At 34.4% G+C, this 24244-nt stretch overlaps 1 protein-coding gene and 1 non-coding gene across 4 annotated transcripts in view; one reads left to right on the plus strand and one right to left on the minus strand.

Annotated features, from left to right (window-relative positions):
* Positions 1-24244, plus strand: part of LOC138704532 (uncharacterized) — a 64485-nt gene that overhangs the window by 11310 nt on the left and 28931 nt on the right. For 2 of the 3 annotated variants that reach the window (XM_069832516.1, XM_069832514.1), the window contains exons 2-3: positions 11557-11641; positions 21823-23223. In XM_069832516.1, coding sequence (XP_069688617.1) covers positions 11557-11641; positions 21823-23223 — 1486 coding nt within the window. The remainder of the gene's footprint in view (positions 1-11556; positions 11642-21822; positions 23224-24244) is intronic. The other variant, XM_069832515.1, reaches the window with a different exon arrangement.
* TRNAP-CGG (transfer RNA proline (anticodon CGG)) lies at positions 16082-16153 on the minus strand. The gene has a single exon. It is a non-coding gene; the product is annotated as a tRNA-Pro (tRNA).

Genomic DNA, 24244 nt, shown 5'->3' on the forward strand with positions numbered 1-24244 from the left:
TTGACAAGGAGACTTGTTTACTACAAGAAAAGAAGAAGAGGAAGCAAGAGTAGAATATTTTGAACATGTTTCTGAATTGATTAAAGTTGCAACACTTGCTACCAAGCTGACAATATCTAACAGATGTTTCATTATGTTCTTTCATTAATAACTAAAAAACTAAGGATTTTCGGAACTATGTTTATATGAACTTTTTTTCTTGTTTTGGCGTGAGAAATATGATCCCAAGGTCTGTCAAAGTATTTCTGAAACACCCTGTATATAAGAATCTGTGAGAAAAACTTTGACCCGAACTTCGAGAACAAAATGGGGAGGATCAATTGGAATATTTTTTTGGTTCCGAATTAATGTTTTTCGATGCCAAAATACATGATCTGTGGCATTTTTCGTTGTTGTGATCGTCCTACGTGTTGTTGTGCATACAGAGGAAAGTTTATTCTAGTCAATGGTAATTTTTTTCTAACAGTCTTTAGACTAGACATTATGTTCTATACAGCAATTTCGTTTCATATGCATTTCCTTCAACTGAGCCATACTCAAAATGCATGTCTCTGAGTTGTGCGAAAATATATGGCTGCATTCGATAGGTAGCAGTTAACGTAAGCTAATGAGGAATGACAGGAAGTTATGAGGAGGACTGTGTGTCTTAGCTGATATATATATATATATATATATATATATATATATATATATATATAAACTAATGCACTACATGCGTGATTAACTTGTAAAGTGGAAACATTTCCAGTTACACGCGATCACTATTCAAAATCTTAACACTATGTTTAAAAGGTTCAGGTTTTTTAACATGCTATAATATATTGATCAGACTGTATAGTTTATAGTTAAAAGTTAATTCTGTTCTTAGATATTGCACTAAGCGAAAAAACTAGCGAACAACCTAGGTTTTCTTTGGAGAGAATTCTAATCAAGAAAATTATTCTCTTTTATGACAGATACAGGGTGAGTCAGGAGGAAACGTGTGAGAGATAATAATATTGGTGATTCTGAACAAAAAAGTTTATATGAGCATATGCCCTGTTCTTAACAGAATCTGACATATAGCTGTTTGAAAATCACAGGCGTCACTCTCATATCCTTCATCAGCACTCATATACGAGCACAATCAAAACGGCATTAGGTTGTAGTAGGATCAATGAGACGTGTCCTGGGCGTTGGATCGGTCGCGGTGGAGTCATTTCTTGGCCACCGAGGTCTCCCGACATTACTACATTGGATTACTGTGGGTGGAGTTGGCTTAAGAACGAAGTCTCGAAGTGGAAATTTGTCTCTCGAATTTTACATGCTTTTGCTCAAGTAAAGGAAAGTCCGAATCAGCTCAGATCAGCAACACAGCATCTGTCTACAAGTGCATTGAAGTTGACTGTGGATTTTTTGAACATGTTCTGTAAAGAAACAGAACATAAGGTAACAATGTTTTAATTTACTAGCACTTGCACTTTTCATGTTTCCCATTGTTTCCATTCGTTTTCTCCGAAACCGTTCAGAACAGGACATATGTTCATATAAACTTTTTTGTTCAGAATCACCAATATTATCATTCCTCAAAGCATGTACCTTTCCTTCTGACTCACTCTGTATGTTGGAATATTTCTTACATTCTGCTTAGGTGTCGAGTCACTATATACTATACTATTATAAATTTAAATTTATATGCTATAATTGCATAGTAGACATAAGACAAATTGTATTGTATACTTATTAATTTCAATTCAGGAATCCGCCCCTGAGCACGAGTTCTACTCTTTCAGGGGCGAGCTAAAGTTTTTTCTATATATAATATGTCATGTTATAATTATTAGCAAAATAATAAATAAATAAATAAATAAATAAATAAATAAATAAATAAATAAATAAATAAATAAATAAATAAATAAATAAATAAATAAATAAATAAATAAATAAATAAATACGTATTAAATTAAGCCTTTAGGAACTCGGTAATCCTGGTGTTTAAATCACAACAAATGATAATATGCTTCTGTTATAAAGAAGTGCGGATCATGGACGTTATAACATGACAAATACTTTATAATACAGAAAAAGAACTGATTTCTACCGTCTCTTAGGACTGGATTATAAACATAAGTTCAGTAAAAGGGAAAGTAAATGAATTTTTAAGGTTGTAAGGTGAAGTATGCGTGTCTTTGAGGTGAGAGATGTGGAAACATCAGTAATGAACACGGTGTAAGAGAAATCAACAATCATTAGTATAATTTTCTCTGCAATTGTTAAGCACATTCCCAAAGCACAGTATAGCGTCGGGTTGTTAGTGGAAATTCCCAATACGAAAATTAACCGAAATCTGTTAAGAGCAGTTTACGCAGGATCTGGGGAAAGTGGAGCCTTCCCGTCACGCTCGGTCCCTGGTGTCAGCGTTCGTGCGGTAATGATCGGAGCCGATCACGTAACGAGTTGCAAATTACAACTGGAAGACGCAATTTCGTTCATCCGCTTGCCACTCGTCAGTGTGGGAGTTGGACATGTGCAGTGCAAGTAACACACTGACCGACTTATGCTAACAGGCGATGTTCCCAGATTGTTGCTCTTATGGCGTTTAAAAGCCATCAATACTACTCATGAATTGAGGAGGTTAGAAGCAAAGGGCTATAAGTGATATTTCTAATAACATAAGTTAAGTGCATCTAGGGTAGGCTAAAGCATCTAAAATTTCAGTGGCAAATGGATATTATTTTTAACCACATCACACATTAAAATTTAAATTAAAATTTTCACGGAATTTACGAGAGCATAAATACTTTCAACCCTATTTTCTAAAACGTAACTTAAGTGCTCTTACACCCCTTTGCTTTTGACCCCCTCAATTTAGATCTACGTCATCTTTTTCGTTCTCAAAATAAAAATTTCATGTACTAGTCTCTTTACAATTTTACATTTCAACTTTACATTTTGGAGTATACAGAATATAATTAATCTTACAGGAAGGTTAAGTAAGATACAAAACACAGGTTATGGTCTTCTTATTGTGGCTTTGTGGGTGGAAGTATGTTTTTCAATTTAATTCTTCATTATTTAATAATTAGTAGTTGAAATTTGCTGTAAAATATATTTTACCTGCACTAGTTGCATTTTCACACTCTCTGGTTATGTTGAAATACCACCAGATGGCACAATTCATTGTTTTTTGACAAAATAGCCCCCAATTGTAAATATTGCAATTCATGTTCGATAACTGAAGTGAATTGCTTTATGCACTAGTGAGCATTAGAGATGAAATTTAAATTATTGAGCGCTCAGTTATCATAAAGTGTGAAAGAAACAAAAATCTGCTGTATATGAGCTTTTAGGCTTTCGCAGTGAGTGTGATTAGAATTAGGCTTTTGGGTAATCCATCGTGTTCTGGAACTTGACATTTTCAACGTTTCGGAACTACATACAGGTTCCATCATCTGCGCAAGACCAATGAGGTCGCGTATTCTGTTGGGTTCGTTACGCCAAGCTAATCCGGTCGAATGAGCAAAGGTTCTAATTGGATATTGTTTATATGGGAAACTAATTGTTGAAATCAAATAATATGTTTGGAAAAAAACATGAACATATAATACAGGAGTATGTGGAACAGAACTAGAAATAATTGATTATGGATTAATAAAACTAATTATTAGTATCATTAACACGCAGAAGAAAAATCTGAGCAATTATGTTACAAAAAGAGTAGTTAATATGATCTGCGTAGTAATATCCATGACGGAATAGGCAAGATAATCCTTGAGTACTGTTTATAAAAGAATAGTATTAATGCTGGAATCTGTTGTAAAGCCTTGAAGAATTTTGAAAATTTTACTGAGGGAGAGCGGCTTGATAAAACGAAATATTGCTCAGAGACTGTATTTTACTGAAGGATAGCAGCTTGATAAAATGAGATATTGCTAAAAGAGTGTAGTTTATTGAATGAGAGCAGCTTGATATAACGAGATATTGCTCAGAAACTGCATTTTACTGAAGGAGAGCATCTTGATTCAACAAGATATTGCTCAAAAACTGTATTTCACTGAAGGAGAGCAGACTGATAAAACGAGAAACTGTATTTTAGTGAAGGAGAGCAGCTTCATAAAATGAGATATTGCTGAAAAACTGTAGTTTATTGAATGAGAGCAGCTTGATATAACGAGATATTGCTCAAAAACTGTATTTTCTGAAGGATAGCATCCTGATAAAACGAGCTATTGCTCAGAAACTGTATTTTACTGAAGGAGAGCATCTTGATACAACGAGATATTGCTAAAAAACTGCATTTTACTGAAGAAGAACAGATTGATAAAACGAGATATTGCTCAGAAACTGTATTTTAGTGAAGGAGTGCAGCTTGGTAAAATGAGATATTGCTCAAAAACTGAAGTTTATTGAATGAGAGCAGCTTGATACCTATAACGAGGTATTGTTCAGAAACTGTATTTTACTGAAGGAGAGCAGCTTGATAAAACGAGCTATTGCTCAGAAACTGTATTTTACTGAAGGAGAGCATCTTGATACAACGAGATATTGCTAAAAAACTGCATTTTACTGAAGAAGAACAGATTGATAAAACGAGATATTGCTCAGAAACTGTATTTTAGTGAAGGAGTGCAGCTTGGTAAAATGAGATATTGCTCAAAAACTGAAGTTTATTGAATGAGAGCAGCTTGATACCTATAACGAGGTATTGTTCAGAAACTGTATTTTACTGAAGGAGAGCAGCTTGATAAAACGAGCTATTGCTCAGAAACTGTATTTTACTGAAGGAAAGCATCTTGATACAACGAGATAATGCTCATAATCTGTATTTTACTGACGGAGAGCAACTTGACGAAACCAGATATTGCTCAGAAACTGTACTTTACTGAAGGAGAACAGCTTGATACAAAGAGATATTGCTCAGAAACTTATTTTACTAAAAGTGAGAGGTTGACGAAATTAGATATTGCTCAGAAATTGCATTTTACTGAATGAGAACAGCTTGATACAAAGAGATATTGCTCAGAAACTTATTTTACTAAAAGTGAGAGGTTGACGAAATTAGATATTGCTCAGAAATTGCATTTTACTGAATGAGAACAGCTTGATAAAATGGGATATTGCTCAGAAATTGTATTTTACTGAAAGAGAGCAACTTGATAGGAGATACTGCTCAGAAGATGGGTGTTACCTCACAAATATGAGCTTTATAAAGAAAAAAATGTCTGTTGTCAAACAGAGCAGAGAAATGTGTACGGAAAAGATCTATACCACGAGAGGATCGATTCTTTTTCAATGTCTTCCTCTGTGTATTCTGTGTATGTTATGATATTACACCAGAGATGCTTACCAAAGTGTGGAGAATAACTCGATTACCGGCTGGATGTGTGCCGTGTAACAAAGGGTGCCTACATTGAGCACTGGTAGTCATTAAAAAAAATAAAGCTCGCATGTTTAATCATTAGTACCAGCAGGTGAGAGATGACCATCATATTTCGGCCTACTTTACTTAAAATTAATTCTACGGGTAGCAGAGAATTATGTTTAAACGATGGTCATACTTACATAGGCCTATTAGTACTTTAAATGTCGTAATAATTTTGCAGACTCTAGCCAACTGTAAATGAAAAATTAACAATTGCGTCATAATTTAACTTTCTCGGACCATTCATTTCGAGTTTAATGTCACATAAATTTTATTTAATGTGACATTAATATCCTTGAACTATAAATAATAATCTATGAAAAAACATGCATAATAGTTAATCTTTTACAATGAACTTTCACATGTTCATAAAATCATGCCCTTTTGAAGAGGCGGTAACAATTGCAAAGCATTTGATTTCTTTACCTTTACTTCAAATACTGCGGTCAAATTTATCGCTCTAACATTTTTCAGGTGTAGACAAGCTTAAGAAGAGATTACATGACTTCCCATAATAACCATATATCACAACGGGCCCCGTCAACTGGCGATCTCCTCCTAAGGGAGTGACGATGGAATATTAGAAGAAACCGTTAGATTACTGAGGGAAAAACGAAAGCGAAGGTTTTCTGTGAGCATAGTATGATTCTACAGTCGTGATCCTTACTGCATATTTACAAGTGTGACGAAACGCCACCGTAGAGAATCGTATATAATTTTCGGTGTTCTGTCACCTATAGAAACAGTACAAAAATACGCGTTGCAACATGCTTCACTAGTCAACAATATAGGCTGGATTTTAGAATAATATTCTGTGGATTAGTTCCGTGATATAGCTGCGTAGTTCAAGACATCATGCCTTGGAATAGCATTACAGAATAAGCGATAGTTTTAGTTCACATGGGAGAAGAAATTTTCTCAGGAAATATCGACGAGTGTATGGGATCAGTGTCCACCCATCATCGTGAAGAATTCGGGGAGTTGCAGTGAGAAGCAAAATTCAATTTCTTAAGCTAGCTATAATGCCTGGGGGGATCATCATTCTGATCAAATGTTATCCCCGTACTGGTTGGATGATCGTTCATCTCTACTGAGGCATGTAAGAGAGATCTGCAATCGTCTCGCCATGGATATTTTATGTTGAAGATTAAAGAACTTATGCACGAACACGAGTTGAATTTTCCCTGTCGTCATCCTCTCACTGCACCGTCATCTTCATATAGTGTCAACAGATGATACACTCTAAGATAGACTTTAAGGCAAACTAGCATCTTTATTTTCTTAGTATACGAAGTGTAAAGAGGCGGTATTTGCATGCTGCACGAAAATACACCTTTTAAACAAGTCTAATACCAAGAAGTGATTTTGTGACATAATAGATTTGTTCCAACAAGCAATTCAGAACGCGTTCCCAACTATATGAGTAATACCGAATTTCTTTTGACGCATGCGCCAGTTATGTGCGGTGTCAGACTAGTTTGGAATTTTACGTTGTTGTAACGTTTCTTAAACTCTTCTTTCACGGCCTTCGGGGTTTCTTCTCGTATTAAAATTATATTCATATTCCGAACTTAATTCTTCGTAAAATATATCGCTATCACCTTCCAAATGACTCATGATGGACTATTTTGTTATTTTAACCTGCCTAGTTTCGAAACATTTTAACCATTTCTCCAGATAAAACCACCTGCCCATGCGTCAACAGTTCAGAATTCCCAGTTCCTGCTATTAATCAAGAACCAATTTCACTCGTTCTGAACGAGTTCTGAAGCACGTAGGAAAAGCGAACTGGGAATTCAATTCTAGTCTTGGAACGCACACTGAGATACGAGTACGACATAAGATCTGAGTACGAATGAGAGTCACCAGAAAATGGTATTACGAATACAGAAATTTTGAAACAAGTGTCTGATTTTAGATACCTTGGCTATGAAATAAAAATATGACAGACACATTGAATAGAAAGTTCGTAAATTTGAAGCAATATGTGGGACATACAACGAAATTTTATAAATAAAATTAGGAAGAAGACTAAAATTAAATTTTATAATATGATGGCATTACTCACATTGTTTTATGGCAGCGAAACCTGGTACCAACTCAAAGACAGAAAAATGAAATTCAATCGGCAGAAATGAGATTCGTCAGAAGTATTAAAGGCTGTATAAGGTTGAATAGAATAAGGAATGATGAACTAAGAGAAAAATTAAACATTAAATCAGTAGGTAGTAAAATAATAGACAATAGACAAAATTGGACTGAACATTTATTAAGAACGGAAGACAATACAGTTCCCAAAGTAGCCTCAAAATATATGCCGAGAGGAAGAAGAGATCGAGGATGACCCAGGAAATGCTGAGGACAACTGTGAAACCGGAACGGGCAAATTGGATAATTCTTGAAGCGGAGAAGAATAAGAAGAAGAAGCAGAAGAAGGCTAGGGATGAACGCGTATTGCGGCGATTGTAAAAAACTAACTTCGTGAATCAAATGCATATGCAAATCATTCCACAGGAACGAACAATAAGCCTACTTGGACTACATTACCAAAGAAAAACTCTCGGCCTTTCCTAAAAGTCACAAATCACAGTCATTAGGCAAATTTAATTCACACTCATTATCTAATTATCGGATTATTATTTAAATCCGGTATTTCGATGTAGAATAATTTGTAGATATCTTAAGCCTTAAAATCTTGGGCTCATAGATCTTGCAATTAAATTTAATTCTTAATTTTTCATATAGTTAGTTAGCAATTACAGTAAATAGTTGTTGAAGCAATTTATTAAATTTGTGTAGGTTTCTTAAGGGAAGAGGATATTGAAATTTTGAACTTCCCTGTATCTTGTTTAGGACTTTCGATTTTTTTTTACACAAAACTAGCACATTTATAAAATATAAAATCAAATCTTGCAATGTTAAAAAAATAAAGGGGGGGGGGCGAAAATTTTGTAATTTACCCCCCCTCAACTATGATTTGGAAAAAAAGATATATCTCAGCCAATTATTGAGATATTTTAAAGCTGTTTTCACCATTACATTCACAACAAAATTATCTACAAAATGGCTTGATTCGATTTTTACTATACTGCCTAGATACTAAATTACAGGTATCAATATAATTTATATTTTTTGGGAGTTCACTTTTTTACATAAACTTAATTATTTTCATGTATAGTGTAAAAATCAAAATTCTAATGAAGAGAAAAGTTTTTAAATAGGTTACTTAACATCTGTGTAAAATTTTGTCTCCCTATCTTTTGTAGTTCCTAAGTTATATGAATTTGAATGCAGCAGTGTGTCAAAAAACAAATTATCGAGAAAATGCAATCAAAGATATGCATGCGATAAAAAGTATTTTATCTTACTTTACAGTACTCAGAATGCACCAGCTGCATAGGATGGTCCTTCTTGCTTCTTCCTGGCTTCCTCTGACCTCAGTTTGGCAATTTTCACAGCTCTCCTGTAACGTTGAAACGCTTCGGTACTTTGTATACTTCTTCTATTCACTGTAGCTAGGTCTTTCCGTTTTGCGTGTTCTTTAGTGTGGTGTCCTGGAGAGAGACCTAGCTTCTCTTGTGTTGCAGTTATGGTACATTGTCCATAATTATATTGATTGATTGCTTCACACACTGCTATGCTGATGCGTCGCTTCGTCACAAACACTTCTTTGGGACACTTGCTCCAAATTGAACGATGGAGAGCTTCATTGCCATTCTGAGTTTCTCCTTCCAGGCACCTCTCTAGAAGTTCATCAGAGGCAAGTCTCTGAAAGACTGGCATTACATTGAGAGCAACTTTACCTGATAAGGGATTGTGGACATTGTCTTTGTGGGACCCTGGGGTTTCATTCTTCGCTACAGCTCGGTTATAAAAACACCAGGAATCCTCACCTTGCGGGCACTTGTGATGTTCTGGTTTAGCATCAGTAGACCTACAATGGTACAAAATGGCATAGATTGCAGTTTTCATACCGTCTCGATTGCCTTTATGTGCATAAATGGCATTTCGATAGTAACTGCTAGTGCTCACTATTGTAGACGCTTTCAGGCTACCATGAGCCTTCCCACAGAGCGTCGTCCCCTTCTTGCCTTCATCTTTCACAAGGTTCCGAAGTGCAGTCCCCATCCTTTTGGAGACATGATTGATACACTCCAACTTCTTTATTTTGCCACCATATATTTTGTTTTGAAGCAAGAGTTTATATGATTTGCTATCGCCATCGCTTATCATCTCTGTATACCTGAATCCATAATCTTCAGATCTCTTCCATAATGTGAGGGCTGCTGTCATTTCCATCGCAGTTGACGAACCACTGTAATTCTTTTCACAGTCCTTCACATGGCCTTCATACCAGAAATGATATTCTGGCGTGTCACCCAGATCCTTATTTGTCTCACATGTATGACAATACTTAGACAGGATCTCATAATCAATAACAAATCCTGTCTGAGCATCAATAACACATGCTACGCCATACAGTGAGGTGTGTCCACGACGGTGCCAGGTGGCATCAAAACTTACCGTTATATCTATAATTTCTTTATTGGCAAGAGAGGAGTCTAATTCTATGTATTTGTTCCTTACTTCTTGCCTTGCTTTTTTGAACAGGTCACTTACCGTTTCTTTTGATGCCTTTTCAATTTTCTTTACGTGCCTGTCGAAAGTTTTGTGTGTCATGCACAAAGTATTTAATGACATGCAGAATGTTTCCAGAGCTGCATGCCCTTTGCCAAATGCATTGAATGCTTGGACTATTCTTCTGTTTATATCAAAACTTGGCCTTGCCGAAGTTTCATTTACTCTGACTGAAGAATAATGGTATGTAGAGTATTTACATTTATTGCAGTATAGTTCAAGTCTCTTTGCGAAACCTTGACTATCGCTAGACTTTATGATTAAACTTATACTAAAACACTTTGAGCACGCCACATTACTAACTAAGTTTTGTAAACAGTTTGTATCTACTATTATATAAGTAGGTGATAACATATTTACATCTTCTATTTCTTTATTTACAATTTCTTGGAGATATTCTAATCTCTTCTTCACTGGTGGAGTAACATTAGGCCCAGATCGATTGTTATCCGAAGGCCTAGGCAATGACTGTTGAAGGTCTACTGAGCTTTCGGCATTCATAATGTTTTCTACTATTTTTAGGGGGTTCATCCTTACAGTTTTCATATGCTTTACAGGCCTAGACTTATTTTTACTAACTCTGCCCATGATGGAAGCAATTTGGTCTAACACGCCACTGTACCAAATTTATGTAAATTTGTGTGCTTGTATACTAAAAACCAGGCATTACTTTCAAATAAGTTTTTCAAACCTAACCTACTGCCACACACAAAACCGAATTTCACTGTTGAACATACACACAGTTATTACACAGAACTTATCACTTATTCATACTTATATACACATTTTTACACACTATAATAACTATATACTTATATTTACACTCTATAATAATTATTTTCTTATTGTTTCTAGAAACATGTGATTTCCAGGCTTAGAAACAAATCAACTCACAAATGTAAACACAAACTACGTGTACTAACAAAAAGATTTGGTGGGAAAATTTACAAGGAGTGAATGCTACTGTCATCTAGTTCAGAAAAAGTAAACTATTTCACTATAGTGCTGCCACAATGTTTAGAAATGTAATTATCATGAAACTGCATGAAAAATCACAAGAAATGGCAGCGAAAATGCGGGAAAATAGATGAGAAGTAAAAGAGGAAAAATAAGTGGGCGTAGGTTTTTAAATCCCAGGTGCAACAATTTAAAAATGGCGTCACAATGCGTCATAGTATAGCAGAAGGGCTTTAAATGACATTGTATCATATTCCCAATATATCAAAGAGTAATTTAAGAGAAAAAAAATTTTTTCGAAAAGTTGTCGATTTTTTGACAAATTTCAGTATCCTCTTCCCTTAAGGAAAAAATTATTTTTAATTCTAGTAGACTTGCAATTGTTTGAATTGCTTTATTGATCGGTTGTGACTGCTGCCGTGTGACATCTGCTGGGAAACAATTGATAATCGGCGCAAACAGTTGCATTTCGCACGCTATCGAATAAGAAGTCCTGGCGTTAAAAGAACTACTCCTAGGTATAGCTGTTTGAAAAATATATTTTTCTATTTTTATTTCAGATGCTGCTAGATGAGCGTGTCCAGTTCACAACTGCAATCGTGGCATTAAGTTGCATTTTAAATTTAGAATTCGCAACCTCTGATTGTGAGTATATTACTCTTATTTTATTCTTCCTTTCGGTTTAGACATTATGATATTTCTTTCTTAGTACGCCTATAATTCCACTGTAACTGCTGTATTATAAGGAGGTGAAAAATATTGCTTCTCCCTGGATTGGATGGAACACAGACTCTCCTACTCCCTATTCTGCCACTATACAGACAGATCTACTCGTACCTTTCTGGTAAAAGTAAATCATTTTGTTCACTTCGCATGCTCACTCATGACACGAATTTTGAACTTCTTGCATCCTGGTAGCGCGACAACCCGCATCGTGATATTGTCAGAGAAGTTGCCGCATCAGCCAGGCACTTTGTGCATAAGAAAGTTCATTTTGTATTGCAAATAACGGTTCACTGACCTTTAAATACATCTCTTAAGCACAGTACTGATAGGCCTATCATTTTCCGTGAAAAGTATGTCTACTCTAGATAAAAGTAACCTACAACAAATTTAACAATATTCAAGGAATCTATGTCAAAACAAATATACAAATATATGCAATTATCATAATTTTTTTATAAATATATGCCTACCTATATATTCAGACTTTTTGACTGAAGTTCTAGAAGTTTTCGTTACGAGAAATATCCTGTCACTATCCGGGACTGAATTCAAAACCTTACAAACCGAAGTCAGCTGTTTTAACAAATGAGCTACGTGGCCGCTTCATCTAGCCAGCTCTCGCTAAATTAATATGATATTAGGATACTTTGTGACTTTTTTTTTCAATAACGGAAAAAAGCGATTCGCTCTTTGTCTATAGTCTAACGACTTAAAAATTTTCCTGTTTATTAGCCGATTAATCGATTTTTAGTGCTTCCTGTACTTTAGTCCTAGAGAGGAAGCTTATCATTCTACAAACTTGTGTTCGATTTCTGACGTTCAGTATAATGATATTTTTGCTTGACATAGTCCCTACGACGGGTTATGGTTTTGTCCAGGGTGGGCAAACTTATTTACAATAGAGTCAAATGAAGAAATTCAATTTTTTTGGAGGGGCAGAGGCTTTTATTCGTAACTTTTTTTTTCAATATTCATATTTCAAATTTGAAAACGCACATAATAGATTGTCAAAACTCATGTAGGTCTGTAACTTAAAGTTACATACATTTTCTGAATAATACAAAAGATCATACATACCTAAAAATCAATATTCATTTTGAAAAATCTAAAAAGAAAACATAATATATTGATATGAATACAGTTAAAGTTAAACACAAATTCAGAATGCAAAATAATGATACATATCTTTAAAAATTGTTTCAAGTTCTTCAAAAAGATTTATATAATGGGATATGAGATGAATACAACTATGATCGAGCTTCCAGCATGTTTTCAAACCTGAACTGAGCTGTGAGGGGGCGATTCTCGAAAGAGAAGGTAGATGTTTATTGCCCGTCACTTTATCAGTAAGTCGGCATATAAGATATCAGATCTCTATTCCTAAGCTTCATGATGGAAAATACTTGTACGCATGGTTATGAGGACGCAAATATTTTCACGTTTATAATACTTATTTACGTTATGCTGATATTAAATGTTCTACCGGTTTGTGATCTACCGATGTTGAGTTGGGCTGTGTGATGAGTCGGAAACAGATTTATTATGCTTAGCGCGAACTGGTTAGAAAACACAACGTAGTGTTGTGGTAGTCCCGTGACTCAGCTCGGAATCGCATCAAAATGCAGTGCACATCGATCGTTGTCTCTGTCACTTACCAAGAAGACAACGCATTCATATCATCACGCATTATTTTTGTGTGGGTAAAGGCACGGATATGTGAGTGTAATAAGACTGATTTCAAAGTACAGTGAAACCTCTCCTTACGGACACCTCCAAGATACGGACACTCCTCATATACGGACAGATTTTTATGTGCCAACTGAAATAATATGGAAATAATGATAAATTTAACTCTCGTTTACGGACACTCTCAAACACGCACACGGACAGCTGTTTCACAGTCCTAAAGCTTGCTTTACCTCCTGACTGCGGACAGAACTTGGATTTCAAGACCTAATGTGTTACAAAAATGGAAAATTTAGTTTCGAGAACTGTAGAAATTCCTTAACATGAAAGAAGACAGTAAGGGTTTCGTAGGGTACCACTAGCCCAGCTGGCTACCTCTTGTTAGCTGGAAGCGGGTGATAAACAAAGTCATAAAATTTAACCTGTCTGATGGGACCAAGGCTTCCGCGATCGTGAAATTATATTCGACACATGATAGGGTTAGTAGGATTACTCTCTTCACTTCAATCAGTTGTTCTGTTTCGAGAGACATGGCACTTGAACGTAAAGGTTAGGTTGAAAACTGTAAATTACAGTACTGCATAACTGTAGACATAGAATAAAATTGCTTGGCACAATACTGTATTTTCCTTTTTCGGTCTTATCTACTGTAGTTCAAAGTTGCAAAGAATTTACTGTAGTATACTGTATTTAGAATTAAACTACAGTAATACATTTTATTTAGAGCGTGAAGGGATACATAATGCATATTATAAATGTACTGTTAGATTGGAGAGCCTCCCTCCCAATAAAGGACACCCCCCAGATGCGGACAGATTGTTACGTCCCTTCGATGTCCGTATATGAGAGGTTTCACTGTAATTATGTTGGCTTTTATTTTAGTACTTACCTTTAAGTCATTAAATACACGCATCACTGCTTGCCGGAGCATTTTAATGGGATAGTGAAAAATAAACCTTTTAGTTTTTAAACTATAATGTACTCCGTAACATTTTAGCCTTTGTAAATACACGTACTCGCATTTTCCGCTTTAATGCAATTGACAGTGTTTCAAGCTAGAAACCTAATGAATCCCGGTTCGAATCCCGGCTGGGAAATAAAATAGCGACCTACATTTTTTAATGTGACTCCTCAAGTTATTACCGTTAGATGGCAGTATTATAGATGTAAACACAAGCTAAACAAAGAAGCAGCAGTTGAGAGATGACGGCATCTCTATACGACTGTACCATTGGCGAACGTGATCAGAATATTGATGCACGCTTTGTCGCCGGCTGGTAATGAAGCACTAGCATATCGTCCCCTTTAATGTCTACTCGGATCAAGTCGCCAAACGGTTGGACATTTGTCCCAGTAATAACCTCCACTGGCTGACCGGCCAGCTGTTCGATAGTTGTCGCCCATACACTGGATGAAATTTCATTTAAAAATTTCTTTCCCTATGAGGACTTCAACCGACGCTCATTCCATTTTGCTAGCTTAAGGAATGATATTTATTTTAGACCATGCAACTACGAACTGGAATATAAAATAATAATAATAATAATAATAATAATAATAATAATAATAATAATGAGTGGGTGAAGAAAGAATGATGCTGAAACTGATCAGGCAGAGGAAAAGGAATTGGCTGGGTCAATGGTTGAGATGAAACTGCCTCTGAAGGATGCACTGGAAGGAATGGTGAACGTGAAAAGAGTTCGGGCCAGAAGAAATCAGATGATAGACGACATTGAGATATATGGATCATATTACGCGGAGTCGAAGAGGAAGGCAGAAAATAGAAAAGACTGCAGAATGTTAGGTTTGCAGTGGAAGACCTGCCCTCGGGCAGAACACTATGAATGAAGGAATAGCAATAATAATAATAATAATAATAATAATAATAATAATAATAATAATAATAATAAAAATAATAATAATAATAATAATAATAATAGTAATAATAATAATAATAATAGTAATAATAATAATAATAAAATTAATAATAATAATAGTAATAATAATAATAATAATAATAATAATAATAATAATAATAATAATAATAATAATAATAATAATGTGAAAAGTGAACCTTATTACAGGCCATGGAAGTCCACGGGGTAGAGGGAATTTTAAGGCAGAAACTTTTGCAGGTAATCGGCTATTATTAGCGGTATAGACGCCCTTATTCCTAAGAGAATACCCTTCATAGTCATTTCCGTAAGAGACTGGGTAACCCCAGGATTATAATGCGTCGAAAGGAATGGATCCCATCGGGAATCCAACTCGCAGTCTTCCGGCTTGCAGCGCAATGCTTTAACCCTTAATCGCAAAACTACCGCTTGCCCAATTATGATGATAGTAGTAGTAGTAGTAGTAGTAGTAGTAGTAGTAGTAGTAGTAGTAGTAGTAGTAGTAGTAGTAATAATAATAATAATAATAACAATAATAATAATAACTATATGTTATAAATTTTACTATGTAACTCCGCGTCTACAAAGCCGGAGTCTGTCTGTATTGGAAAAACATAAATAATAAAGTATTACATTTTGCGACATGCTTATATGTTGTAACAATCAAGAGAAATGTGTAAAAGTCATTAAGCATAACGTATTGCAATCTCTTCTCTCCGAATATAATACATCCTACATTTTATAAGTTTAACCTCAAGTATTGAATTAATTAAAATCAGGGCTCGTCCGGGATTTGAACCCGGGACCTCTCACACCCGAAGCGAGAATCATACCCCTAGACCAACGAGCCGATATGGAAATGCATTTGAACAAATGCTTGTTGCCCGAGCGTTGTCAGCATAGCTTGCAGTGCGACTGACGTGTTGCTATGTACGCGTAGGAGTGAAAGCAGTGTTCGATTCCTGAAAACGTGCGGTTATCGGATTGCAGTTCATTTCACAGCAGGAACTGCTAAGCTATATGGTGTTCATTATCTTGCATTTCTCAGAATAATCCAATTTTTGGTTGTAAAACATTATTTTATCATATCTGAAAATATTAGATACGAGAAATACAAGTACTAACAATAATTGCATTAAAATTACTAAAACGGATTGATTTAGTTAGCCAAGAATCTTCGTAATAAACAAAAGCTATAGCGGTTACCATGGAAAACAGCAATTTGTTTGGTAAATAGGCCTAGTTAATCCTTTGACGATAAAAAGGTTAGCTGATTCTATATTGTGAATTTTTAAAGAAATTAAATCACTAAAAATTGAGTTTTTTTTTATAAAATTGGATATCGGTGGCTATCTTTAGCCACGGTTTTTACAAAATGACAACACTCGAATAATTAAAAATTATTCCAATCGTGTATCATTATAAATATAATAGTTTTCAAAAACAATTCTAACTATATAATACGTATTACATAACTAGAGATAGCTGCTCCATAGTCACATATCACATTTCTCAGCTATTATTATTAACTGCCATTTAAAATTATATAACATTCACACGTAACGTTTAATTACTATTGAAGTTTGAACATATAAGCGATCGGAACGTGGCAGTTAGCCCGGTAAATTTTCCTTTTATGAGAATGATAATAAACACAACTATTTATATGGTGTGAGTAGAAAAATAGATCCTTAAAAAGAAATGTATGTAACGCATGAATGAACCAAATGACAAACTCGTACATGCACTTAATATTTTCTCACTGTTCTGAATATAGAAAAAAATATGAGAAATTAAAAAAAAGTAGTAATAACACAGTCTAGTACATACAATCACGAAGCTCAATACGTAGGAAATATGCATCCATAGATAGTTGCTAACCACTAGGATCGCTACTATCGCCTCATCACAGACAATGTGAAATAGTACCGGCACAATCTATTGTTCCTAGTACTCTCAACCAAAGACCTTATAATAGTATACTAGACTCACACAGAGCGCTGGTGTGCTGTCCAAAATTGAAACCAGTCTGCGCATGTTTACGCCGCCATGCTACTGGTAGAAATAGAGCGGTAAACACGATTGTCATACTTGTCCTTTGTTTTGTCTCGGGTGTTTTTAGTGAATAGTGTGAAAGTAATGGCAATATAATTTTGAAAGATGATATATTATCGCCGCGGACTCATGCTTAACATCTCGGCATCATACAATAACGTGCGGTGTGGTTTAAAAAAATAATTTTGCCGACCGATTGTTGCTCTGTAGGTCTCACTCTAAGCGTCACGTTGTCACGTCTACTTTCTCGATAAGAATAAGCACTAGTTTGTTATATTGTTAAATGGCTATTATTATTATTATTCTTATTATTATTATTATTTCATATACGAGTACGTTGGCTTTCTTAACTCTTAATAATAACTCTTTAATAATAATTTTTAATCACATACCTTAATGTTCGTCCTCAGCACAAGACATTGCAACCTCGGGTTTAGTCTCCGTAGATTAGACAAGTAAGTGTCATTTAATAATAATTGAAGCAGCTTATTGGTTACATTATTGAAATTGAGGCGAGTGATTGGAGCGGCGACACAAGAAATTGAAAACAATAATACAACTAAATTTCAAAGACCTGCCGAACGCATGAGGCCGCTCAAAGACCTGCCGAATGTTAACCATGAGAGCGCGGCGATAATACCATCCCTGTTTAATTTTCCAAGCTATTTGCAAAAGGTACGATATAATATTATATCTGTTGTTACAATATCAATATCTTTAAAAATCAATCAGTAGTTTACGACAATAAAGAATACTTAATTGTTAGTACAGGTATATCAGACTGTAGAGAAATCCCACTGAGTGAATTATTTAGACTTACATATCAGATGTTAAAACATTAGTGGAAAGATCATTTTTTTGTTTTTATTATATAAATGAATTTATCTGCAAGATAATAAACTTTCATTCAAGATCCATATATGGATAAATAAATATACAGATAATAAATAAATAAATAGCTATAATAGCTAAGCCTCCTTTGTGAATTTATGATTCAGAGTTCACCTATAAATAACTCTTTTACATGTTGCCGGATATATTTTATTAACAAAAGCAAGGAATTGCATCTTATTGATATTGCATAGTGCATAAAAATTATGTACCATCACTCCGCAAGCAATGATAATATATCTATTTTATTTATTTACAATAACAATACAATATGTAAAAAATCCACACATAAAAAGTATGTGTTTTTTTTATCTTGCATAAAGTGATTGTTTAGTTTTTAGGTCTTCACGTTACCTATTGTTTGAAATGTATTAGGTACCGATACTTTTTATAATTGATAGCATTCCATTTATTAATTGAAGAATGAATTCAATGTAATTTGGCTACCTTCGCATATTATATTTTGCCAGATTACCTATGTCCTGTGGTCTAAAAGTACCGGTAATATAATTTATTTTTGATTCTCTAAAACTTAACAACAAGTCTACACTGATTATCGCATATTTATTTCACTTAGGACTTTGATCATAACAAGAACTTGTGTAATCAAGGTGCATATATTTATGTATTGTGATCTAAGAGTTAATATGTTAATATAATTTTAGATTCTCTGAAACCTAACAATTTGCTGATTATCGTAAAATTATACAATCTATAATGTGTATTGTGTAGGCCTATTTATGGATGTATCAGTATGTTTTCTATAAATTGCTGCATACGTATTTTCTTTTCTTTAATGTTCTAATACATATCAATGAAACTTTGAATATGTTTATTTCGTCCAAATTTTACGTTAAACGTCGAAAATGGCCATAATATGTCAATTTTAGATCATCACAGCGTTAAATTGCGTGATTTACGCACTGCTATTATTTGTCTGCTCTCCAACAATATGGCGGCAAGCGCAGCGTTCAATTTGCCCCGGTTTCCTCGTTTCGCGCAGCCGAGACTGTAGGGGCTTGCTCTCAACAACTCAAGCTTCGTGATTGTATATACTAGACTGTGGTTATAAATTAAGTTTAATTTTTGAAAATACGAATTTTAATGTTACGAGTAGATCGTATTTAGTGTAATACAGTATAAGACACTTCAAAATATGACACTCCTGAGTTTTCAGAAACCAGAATTCCAGTTACCATTTGTCATACTGAGAATACGTTCATCGAACTCCTAACATGATAGGCCCTATAAATCATGTTTGTGAGTATAGTCAATGCATTCATATTTGGAAATAGCTACTCTACATTAATTATTGTCCGCATTTCTATTATGATGTAATGTAATGCGTCTAATTCCTCCTCAATAACATATTTTTTATGTGTTTAATTTTCATCATTAGTTACAAAAACAAAACCATGCAGACTTTTATTACTTTTTTTAGCAAACTAATACTCCCTTGAATGTATAATAGTTACATTCACTAAAATGCGGTTTCAATGCAGAAAATATCGTAAAATTTATGCAGTATTTGCAGTTCTAAATACTGTACATAGTAGGAATATTAACTTACGATACAAGGTTGGAAAGTACTTTTTAAAAAATCGCTCTCTCTGCTCGTTTTTCAATTTCCGAGATCCTGTAATGTACTTCACAAACGTGTAATGTGCAGTATTTTTTGCACGATAGTATATTTTGATAATAATAATTTTAAAAATCTTACACTATGAACAGCTGACTTATGTTAGACTAACAGTCTGACCAACGTAAAAACTTCACCATCAACTTCAATGTGAAGGAGTAAAAATGATTCAGATACTTGTAATATTTCGTGTTCAATTGGAATAACTTTTATCTCTTTTGTTAAGTGAAGTTTGAATTGCTTAAATAAAGTTCAGTACATTTCAAATGCAGTGATTTGTTTCGTATAGGGGAGAGTCGCGTAATATCGGACAGTGAATTTCTTTCATCTACCACACGATGATAGTATCTGATTGACATGGTTACGTTTCTGTGATGTCGCATAGAGAAACGTAACCATGTCATTCAGGTACTACCATACGGTGGTAGATGAAAGAAACGCACTGTCCGATACTACCCGACTCTCCCCTAATGTATTAATTAACACTGCCTTTTGCGTATTATGAATTTTGCGTGCATTGTAGCATACATAGAAGACAGTGGTTTTCATTATAAACACTAGAGCAATTATTTGTAATATTTCAAAGTACTTATCTAGGTTGACAAATCTGAATTCTGTAAAATCAACTTTCAGTCGTGGAGGCGTCTGATATAATGACGAGAAAACACACTATCGTACAAAAATAATTTTATTGCATAATATATTTTAGTTCATTGTAATTATTACAGTTTATATGGCTTGTAGCAGTTAGCTCTGGTTGAGTAGAAGAGAGTCTTGAAGGCCTTAATTCAACCAGACGTTTGAATGAATGAATGAATGAATGAATGAATGAATGAATGAATGAATGAATGAATGAATGCATGAATGAATGAATGAATGAATGAATGAATGAATAATTAAGTAAATAATACATTAAGAAATAATAAATAAATAAGTAAATGAATAAATGAATGAATGAGGAAATGAATGAATAATAAATAATTAAGAAAAAATAATAAATTAAAAAATAATAAATAAGTAAATGAATAAATGAATGAATGAGAAAATGAATGAATGAATAATTGAATAATAAATAATTAAGTAAATAATAAATTAAGAAATAATAAATAAATAAGTAAATGAATAAATTAATGAATGAGGAAATGAATGAATGAATAATAAATAATTAAGTAAATAATAAATTAAGAAATAATAAATAAATAAGTAAATGAATAAATGAATGAATGAGAAAATGAATGAATTAATGCATAATAAATAATTAAATAAATAATAAATTAAGAAATAATAAATAAATAAGTAAATGAATAAATGAATGAATCAGGAAATTAATGCATGAATAATAAATAATTAAGTAAATAATAAATTAAGAAATAATAAGTAAATAAGTAAATGAATAAATGAATGAATGAATGAATTAATTAATAATAAATAAATAAGTAAATGAATAAATGAATGAATGAGAAAATGAATGAATTAATGCATAATAAATAATTAAATAAATAATAAATTAAGAAATAATAAATAAATAAGTAAATGAATAAATGAATGAATCAGGAAATTAATGCATGAATAATAAATAATTAAGTAAATAATAAATTAAGAAATAATAAGTAAATAAGTAAATGAATAAATGAATGAATGAATTAATTAATAATAAATAACTAAGTAAATAATAAATTAAGAAATAATAAATAATTAGATAAATGAATGAATGAATGAATATAAAACACATTAGCATTTTGTTATGGCTCGTAGTGTTGTTAGAGTAGGCATTTGCATTTCTGTCACTTTTTGTTTCACCACAGATACCCGAACGTGTGTCCATTATCGGTACGGGAAAACACGTATTCTTCGTTTTAAAATCATAAACAAGTTTTTGGCATCGCTATAACAACATCTTGCTAAAGGGAATGTGAACGTTTATCTGTCTTCAGTGACATCATGGCCTGGTCCAAATGTAAGGATCTCTCGATGGAGAACTGAGAGTTGGTCGGCGCCAATCATCTTGGAGCCGAGGCTGGATTCGGAATCCTGCAGCTGCATTGAGGCGAAGTTGTGCCCCGAGTTCCTGGAGATGTTGGAACACCGATCAACCCGCTCCGAAGAACTGAGGCAGCTCACATGTGGCTTCAGGGGATTCATTCCTTTCGTTTGCTGCAACCTAGTCTCAGTGCGTCGATCCTTAGAAACGAGTTACTTTCCTACACCCACAATATACCCAAGCGGGTACAACAGAAACTGTGATCAACCCCAACCTATGACTACAGTACAGCCCAGGATAAACCCCGGACCCACCCCTTACCACAATCCTGGAGTGTACTACAATACTGCAGACTTTGTGCAACCTACAACACCAACTTACAGACTAAGCTCACCTTTTGTTCTTTCAAGTAAGGCAGACGATGAAATGGGGTACCCAAACAATAGATTCCTTCAAAATACCCCCTTCCGTCCACGTAGCAATGATCATGTCACGGAAAGCACGTTTCTTTACAATGCGCATAACGCTAATTCAAATCCTAATTTTCACTCACATATGCCAGTGACTCCCAGCATATTTCCAGACTATGTTGTGAAACCAGAAACAATATCTCCACCAGGTTATTATAACACAGAAAACTCTCATGGATTCTCCAATCCCAATTCTTTCCATCATTTTAATCAGCCAGGTTCAAAGCCAGATTTTCCCAACAGACCAGTTTCTTCAGCCAATTGGAATGGTGGACATCAGTCTTCTAATTTTCCCACAGGGTCATCAGTGAATGATCCATATCACAACTCAAATCCAAATGTAGGTACACACACGCAATACAACCCTCCTGACAAAGACCAAGGACATTTTAATTATAATCACAACACAAACTATCCTTTCCATAATATGCACAACGATTTTGGAAACCTTGATATACACAGTCAGTTCCAACCAGACAATAATCAACCAAAACATCCTCCTAATGACACCGATTCATATGAGAACAATTATGATTCCCATTCAAAGCCTGTTGAGACAGATCGAGACGAATTCGGATTCCAAAATCATCCACACTATCATCAACATAATCATGCCATTGCTGCAGGACATCACACTCCAAGTCCTGAGTTACCTACCGGTGACACAGAAATGAGGAATGTTACAGACAATGCAAATTCGACGGATGAACCGGTTAAGTCTCCAGAAAAAACTTCAACCACAATTCCTGAACTTGGTGTGAGAGAGCGGAAGAGGATACTGCTGCCCAGTGACGAATGTGGCATTCCCCAGGGAGAGCGTATCGTCGGTGGGAAGAACGCCTTGCTTGGACAGTATCCATGGATAGCTCGGATTGGGTACACACGTGAGTCTCTAGCTAAATATATGTACAAATTAAGGAAAAATTGAATACTGAAACGACCAAAATTGATATTTTTTACTTTTAATTCCACTATCTTTACATATTTTTTATGGATCAGAATACATATAGGATCTATCAAAAGGTCAGGTCAACCGTTAAGGAGGTGATACAGGGCTTGATTTGCTGCAAAATATGTTCGTACAATTTTTTTCGAATTCGTCCTCATTTTCGAGTTGCAAGATGATAAACTTTCCTATGAATGTCATACTTTGTGGATCCACTTGGTATTTCATTTCGTTAATTAATCATGCTAAGTACTTAAATAAACATAACCTGCTAAACGATATATCACTTAAGTCTATCTCAGCAGTTCTTCAAAATGTCTCCCTCCCTCAAGTAAACCTAAACACAAATCAAATTTTGCGTTGCAAGTTCCACAAGCCAGCTATCGTATCTGCCCTGCTGATACGTGAACTTTTGCAACTATATCTTCATTTGCTATTTCAAAACTGTAGACATGTTCCTTCATAAAGACCATAGACAGAAATCCAATATCAAGTCTGGAGGATACGGTGGCCAAGAAACAGGATCATCCCTAATCACTACGAGTTTGAGAAACCGAATATAGGCTATAAAAATAAAGTACACTCATCACAACAGTGGATACTTAGCGAAATAAAGCGATAAATGGGTCCGTAGAGCATGATAATCAAAGGAACTATCATCCTGCAACTCGAAAACGGGGACGAATTCGGCAAAATGGCATTAATATTTTTTTCAGCAAATCAGATCCAATATCATCTCCTTAACGATTGACCTTACTTTTTCATACACCCTGTATATATATAGTTTATTACAGTTATCACTTTTGTCAAATGGCACGTTGAGGCAGTTAGACTACAAAACATGAATAATGAAATGTATCTTTATTGCTGCTTTTTCTGAAAACGACGTCTTAAAATCTTCTACGTATCCTTTCTCAGAAACTGCAAGTCAAATTTGATTCATTTTTTCATATTTTACT

Source organism: Periplaneta americana, chromosome 8 (assembly GCF_040183065.1).
Source record: "Periplaneta americana isolate PAMFEO1 chromosome 8, P.americana_PAMFEO1_priV1, whole genome shotgun sequence".
Taxonomy (NCBI): Eukaryota; Metazoa; Arthropoda; class Insecta; order Blattodea; family Blattidae; genus Periplaneta; species Periplaneta americana.